Raw genomic sequence first — 7,233 nt, 5'->3', positions numbered from 1 at the left:
CTACAACCGGGCGGGGTACTGAGCCACACGTCCCGCCACCCGGTCGTCATCCGGTCCCTGTCCCGGTCCAGACCGGACCGACCGGTCCCAGGCCCGGTCGACCGGCCCCCAGACCGGCCGTGTCCGAGTCTGTCTCGACCAGATCTATTCTGGGTCGGTTATTATTGTATCTTTTCGACTAGAAGTCGTCCCAGACGCCTATATAAGTGCCCAGGACTCCCCCCTAGCTGCTTTAGACCACGTTTAAGATAAACCCTAGTTCTTAGTTGTTTGCTCTGCAAAACTATTGAATTCTCTACACCATATTGCTTGATATTGTGTAGATCTGAAAAGTCTTGTGTGATCTGTTGTTCCATTGGGAATTAGAAGGTTGCAACTTACCGCTTCGTGGTCGGCGGCTACGTGCGCAATTGTGTGGAGTTGCGAATATCTTACAGGGTTGAGATCTGTTGCATTGGCGACAGGGCCAATCGAGAGATCTCGTTGCGTCATATATGTTATCATCCACTACATCGTCGTGTTCCTCCGCTGCTATCACCCCGTGATCATCATCACCACCGTTGCTTACTGAGAAGATTGGGCCACCCCTTATCAGTTGTTCATGTTGTCCTGGTATGGATGGCCTATAGTTGAGATACCCATCTCCTTTGGTCCTTTGTACATGCGGAATGAAGGTACCCCATTGCGATACTTGGTTGAAACATGTATGTTGAAAAGTTTTGGTAACCCGAAGTTTTGAAATGAGAGGTGTAGTCCTTAGCATTCACACTACCAGGAAAACCCTTATAGGTAGGAATGTATTCTGTGGTGCGCCTAAAAGTGCGTGCTCCACAAAAATAATTGTGTGGCGCATAGGCTAATATGCGCCATAGAATTATTGCTTTCTGTGGCGCATGTAGCCAGATGCGCCACATAAAGTTTGTGGGGCCCACGTGGGGTCCGGTACTGCACATGGGTGAAGGCAATTATATGGCGCATGTGCCAACATGGGCCACAGAAAGGTGGACTTTTGTGGCGCATGTTGGCATATGCGCCACTGATCTACGTGTGGGGGCCCACACCTAAAAGTACCAGGCCACATTTGTGTGGTGGATATGCCAATATGCGCCACAGAGAATGTGCGAAATAGATATAGGGTTTTATGCAGCTTTCCCCCTCTCCTACTAGCACCTCCCAACCCTTTTCATTCTTGTCTCCTCCAACCAGCTCGTCTTGCTCCTTCCTCCCACTTCATTTTGGTCATACTTTCCTCCATTGTTGATAGCTCTAAACCTATGTCGGTTGATATATTTGTGAGGGGAAGCCACTCCCACTTGTAGAGGGTACTAAAACCACCCTTTTCTTTGCTCCTCCACATCCCCCTTGCTCTATTATTTTATCTCCAAGACCCCAACCTCTTGCTCCACTATGGTTGGTAGATTTGTGGCGCATATTCGTTCACTACGAGGATTAAACGAAAAAAATGCTAGCTTCCTGCCACTCCAAGGCCGGACATTTTGAGTGGCCGCTTGCGTCACCGACATGTCCTCGTACTTCAATCTGAGTCTCCCTCGCTCTCCATCACTCTATCTTCTATGACCACAAAATGACCAGTCTCCTCCCATTGCATTGCCTAAATCCATCGAGCACCGACCGGTGGTCGGATCACAGCAGATGCCCCTCCACTTTGTCCCTCCGGCGGTGTATCCGTGCTTGCTTCTAGTTTTAATCGAAACATCACAACTAATATATATGGTTGTGTGAATCAATATGGGTGAAGGATTACCCTTTAATGAAAAAATCATGCTGGTGAAAGAAAAACATGTAAGAAAGAAGAAGAGGCAGTCAGTATATGCAAAAACTAATGGATTTGGTTAAGATCTGCCCGTGAGCCCATGTACAAAAAAGAAGGTATATCACGTTTTCAGATAACACTTAAGACAACATGAACAAACTTCAATGAATTTGATCGTGTACAATATACAAAATGTGTACATGATTTTACAACTATGCGAATCACTTCCACATCTCACAATGAGATACAATGATGGATGAACATCTCAGTCATACTGGAACAAATAAGAAGACAGATGTAGGTAGATTTGGTAAGACATGAAAGTTACGAGAGTGATTTGCATGTAGAGGGATGATGACGTTTAATTCTTTTCCGATGGACGATGTATCAGATGGAGCAGGTATAGTTGTCGGGGAAGGTTTTGCAGCACTTGTTAAGGAGGAGGGTGAAGTCGGCGAGTACATTGAGTTTGATGCCGAGGATCTCGGACTTGATGGCGGTGCAGAGACAGACGGAGGCATCGAGGTTGGCGAGCCCGGACAGCAGCGGGCAGCACTCCTCATTCTCCGGCACGGGGAGGTTGAGCTTGAGAAGGTTCAACACATTGGCGCACACTTTCAGCTCCAGAGTGTCAATCGAGCAGGTTAACAACGGTGGCGGTGGGCTGGGGGTGGGGCAGTATGGTGCGGAGGCGTGCGCGACGGAGGCGAGGAGAGCCAGGTTCACAGCGAGGAAGATGACCAACTTGGAGGGCACCATTGCACTGATCGATTTGTGGACCAAGCGAGCGAGCTATGTAGTGATCGCGTGGATTGATTTGATGCCTCAAAAGGTTTTAGTTGCTTGGGATGATTTTCTTGGGTGTTTTAGGGTGGTATTTATTGCCCAGGTGTAGTGTGCGAGATCCCTGTCAATGCCACTAATGATCGATTAAATATGAGTATTTTAAAAACGACAGAGTACATCGCGCTGCCTTTTTTAGTACTGACACCCATGTTCTCCAGATAATTATGCTATCGCGATAAGGAGTACAGCGCGGGAGCTGGTTTGTCACAATGGTAAACGTACAGTAAATGCTAGTGCAATCCCGAAGTAGTTGAATTGCCAAAAAACGCCGGGAAGGTTGAGATTTTTGACCTTTAAATTTAGGGATTTCTATTTTCCTGCCCCTGGCTCCTTAGTTGTACTCAGTTTTTCCCAGCTCCTTAGTTTTTCCTCAGTTTTCCCCAGGCCCTTGTTTGAAACCCGCAGAAGCAACTCAGACGGCAGGATTCCCGTTTAGTTGACCGTTCTGTCACGTGTGGGGCCGCGTCGTGTGGGGCCGCGTCGTGTGGGGCCACGTCGCGTGGGGCTGGTAGAAAGGGACCGCGTGGGACAGGACGAGACCGCGTTTGGTTGCACGTGAGCAGGAGCTGGGTTCTGTCTCTCTCGGCCCCAAATTGGGATTATTAAGAGCACCTTTTTCCCCTCTTTCTCTCTGTCCTTTTCACCAAAATAGTATCAAATCTAGAGAAGCTTGTATTTCTGTATTTCTTCAATTATTTGTGCCTTTTGGCCCTCGTTGTTTGCCCAATATGGCAGCAAATCTAGTACTCCCTCTGGTCCATATGTATGTAGTTAAATCTAGAAGCAAATCTCCAGGGAAATGTAGGATAAATTCAGTCATAGTAATCGAGAAAACAAAGTAGGGCCAACAAAATATAGTAGAATAGGGATAGATAATAGGGATCCCTCCCTAGATAATAAGCTGCATACACAGCAGCCAACATAGTAACAGGTTCGAGGTTCTTCATAGCACCATCATACTAACAACATAACAACAAGGGATCCCTAGCTAACAACAAAGGGATCCCAACAACAAAATGGGAGGCAGCAGCAGCACACGTCCAGGACTCCGCCTACCCCATCTGGCTCTCCCTCCACTTGTTGCTGTTGCTCCCCTTGGGAGCCTTGGGCTTGAGCGGAGGCATGCGCCCGGCGGAGATCTCCACCCGCTGCATGCTGCGGAGGTGCATGCCGAGCGCCCTGTGCTTGGCGCGGAAGGAGTAGACGTTCACCATCGTGCCGACCTTGGGGAAAGTGTTGATGATGTTCTCGGCATGCGTGACGAGGCAGTTGAAGTCCGTGCCGCCGAGTCTCCTGGTGCAGAAGGGGCACCTGTAGACACCCTTGGCGAAGTAGGAGATGTACTGGCCGACCTGCAGCCTCCGTAGCACCCGGCGAGTCTTGACGTCCTTCTCCTCGTCGTCGCCGTCGACGTCACCGCCGCATGCAGCTGATCCATATCAAACGAAACTATGAGTGAATGAGTTGCAACGATGACGAACGTGTATGATAACAAAGTTAGGAAAAACAGAGTCAGCCTCGCTAGAGTGGGCATGATTATATATCTACAGGGAAGGTGTTAGCGAACCAAAGCTCATGCACAACAGATTTGTACATAGCAATGGTTTGCTGAACCCTCCCTGTAAAAAATTGTGCCCAACGATTCATCATAGGCAAAGAAACAGATTCCAGATCTGAACTTGAACACATTCCAGATTATTTGCAAAATTAAACGGTTGATATCTTTTGATTAGTGCATAAAATAACTGATTGAGATCCCATGATTACTTGCATAAATTAACCGATTGAGATCCAATTATTACTTGCATAAATTAACCGAACGGCCGAACCCCAAATCTTAAAGGAAATCAAGAAGTGATCAAAACAAAATGGAATAAAATCGGCGCAAATATTAGCCCAATACTCATCCATCTACACCAGCAAAAATAGGGTTCAAAAAGGAATGGGGAACAAAAAAGGAAGCAAACCGTAGTTACCTCGTTCCATGGGTCCTCCAGGAAGGTGTCGTAGGGGTTCGAGGGCGGGACGTACGGCACCGGCTCATAGGGGTCATATCCCGGCGGGATTTGACCGCCACCGGCGGCAGCAGCCCCCGATGCACTGGCGGAGGAGGCGGCGACGTCCGTTGAGGGGACGGCGTCGAAGAGGGAGGCGTCGCGCTTGGAGCCGACGGCGCCGTGGACGATGGGATTGGCATTCTCCTTGTCCATCTCACCGGCAGAGGAGAGGGAGAGGGAGAGGGTTTTTTTGCTTTGGAGAAGATGATGGGACGTGAGAGAGGCGTCGTTGCGTGGGCGAGTGAGAGTGACAGAGATAGTGGGAGGAGGCGTCTATAAAGGCGAGGGGTGGTTAATGCGACCCGCGTCCTACGCATCCACCGCTGCACGTCTGCACGTCTTGGACTTATGCTATGCGACACGCGTCCACGATTGCACGTCTTCGACTTCTGCACCGCGACCCGCGTCTACGCGTCAACAATTGCACGTCTTCCATTTCTGCACCGCAACACGCGTCCTCGAGTCTAACCCTGGAAATTTAGATATACTCAGGTATAACCTCGAGTCATATACTAGCATTTTTTGTGTGCTCAGTTTTCCCCTTGAGTGCTAATACTGGCTAGTGTAATATGCTCAGTTTTACCCTCAAGTGGCTGGTCAACAGACATACACCAAATGGGATTAACTAGTTAAATAAGTCATTTAATGTGCAAAAAATTCCGAAAAATAGTGGCACATACTCATGGAGTCTTTACCACAAATTGCCAGTTCTCAAAACATAGATAAGTCATAGATAAATCAGGTTTACCACAAATTGCCACTTCTCAAAGGCCTTCTCAAATCACCTAGTAGCTATGAAGGTGCATGGTTTTCCACAATAAGCCCTTCCCAAAATAGCTTTCCCCAAAACATACTTTGTCTAAATGAGGCCACAATTCTCACACTCATGTATATTTGTATTGCAAATAGTTTGAGGTAGGCCAAGATGGGTTTCATTGTACAAAACACGCATTTTCCATTTTTTAAAACTCATATTTGAATCCCTTAGTCTGTTTATTACACAGGTGCCCTTGGTTTCTTGATACTACTCAGTTTTCCCCTCTCCCTCCACAAATTCTCGCAGACGTGCAACATTGCCCTGATTGGTCTAGCCCATGTCACGCGGATCGTGCCCGCCGACCGTTGATCGTATGATGTAACAGGCAGGATAACCCCTCTCTCTCTCTGTCGGCGGTTACCTTCCACTCTCTAAGTATGCTAAAGGCGGGCGGTTTTCTGTATTCATTTTCACGCGCTAAAAATTATAAACTCTTTTAGGCATTACTTTTCACGCAAAAAATGATAAACCATCACCGATTTGTTGTAGCCATTAATTTTCACGAAAAAAATGATAAACCATCACCGATTTGTTGTAGCCATTAATTTTCACGAAAAAAATAATAAACCATCACCGATTTGTTGTAGCCATTAATTTTCACGCAAAAAATGATAAACCATCACCGATTTGTTGTAGCCATTAATTTTCACGCAAAAAATGATAAACCATCACCGATTTGTTGTAGCTATTAAATTTCGGTTAATTTTCACGAAAAAAATGATAAACCATCACCGATTTGTTGTATCCATTACTTTTCACGCAAAAAATCTACCTATGTTTGTATAGAAGATCGTCTGTATGATTTTTTAGGTCATTTAGAGAAGGTAGAAAAAAATCCCTTTTGAGAAGTTCGAAAAAACCTAACTTGTTACAAAAGCTGGTTTCAGTGATACCTAACCAAATTTGGCATACATGATGCCATATCTATAACAACAAGGAATATCTAAAAGGGAAAGTTTCACAAAATTTGAAATTTAGGGCGAACATGATGCCATAACTTGTTACAAAATCTGAAAATCAATTGGGTATTATAAAGGGAAATAAAAAGTTCGAAAATGTAAAAACGAAACAATCTATCTATCTATGTATAGAAGATCAGCTGTATGAAATTTGAGGTCATTTAGAGAATGTAGAAAAAATCACCTTGTTATAAAAGCTGGTTTCAGTGAGACGAAACGGCATGCGTTTAAGCAAAGTGATTTTTTCGAACATCTCCAAATGACCCCAAATTTGCCATACATGATGCCATACGTGTAACAACAAGGAACCCTATCTAAAAAGTGTCAAAAAAGTTTGCCCAACCGTATAGCTCTATCAAAAAGAACCTCACCATGGCGCAAGTATAATTTTGGGCTTAGTTACAAACTTTCGTTACCTAACCTTCAACACGAAACTTGTTTCAAATCACTTTTGGCGTACAAGAAACAAATCCCACCTTGATTCGAGCACCAGAGCCTCCAAACGATGCCGATGCCGATATCGGCATGGTCAGAACGACTATGCTCGCCGCCACTGCTAGGTCACCGTCGGGATGCACCGTCAATCCCGTCCCCTCATTCGATCACTGACACACCAGAGATACCGCCGAGGCCAATGCCGAACGTACATGCCGATGCCAATGCCGAACATGCATGCACGCCGCCGTGGGCACGGCCACGCCGCCCCGCTATGCTGGACGCCACGGACCACCGCGAGGTCTTTCCCTTCGCCACCACACTCTTCTAGCACCCATCTATACA

General features: G+C 46.5%; 1 protein-coding gene across 1 annotated transcript; it reads right to left on the bottom strand.

Moving 5' to 3' along the window:
* Window positions 1-2,161: 2,161 nt before the first annotated feature.
* On the bottom strand, window positions 2,162-2,533 carry LOC124662057 (cortical cell-delineating protein-like). The gene has a single exon (XM_047199943.1). It carries the CDS (start codon window positions 2,531-2,533, stop codon window positions 2,162-2,164), a length of 372 nt encoding a protein of 123 aa, XP_047055899.1.
* Window positions 2,534-7,233: the final 4,700 nt, after the last annotated feature.

Source organism: Lolium rigidum, chromosome 6 (genome assembly GCF_022539505.1).
Source record: "Lolium rigidum isolate FL_2022 chromosome 6, APGP_CSIRO_Lrig_0.1, whole genome shotgun sequence".
In the NCBI taxonomy this organism is placed as follows: domain Eukaryota; kingdom Viridiplantae; phylum Streptophyta; class Magnoliopsida; order Poales; family Poaceae; genus Lolium; species Lolium rigidum.
Note: the sequence above shows the minus strand (reverse complement) of the source record. Positions and strands in the feature narration are given on the sequence as shown.

Excerpts from the sequence above, each read along its gene's own strand:
- LOC124662057 (XM_047199943.1), bottom strand. The coding sequence starts at position 2,533 with ATGGTGCCCTCCAAGTTGGTCATCTTCCTCGCTGTGAACCTGGCTCTC.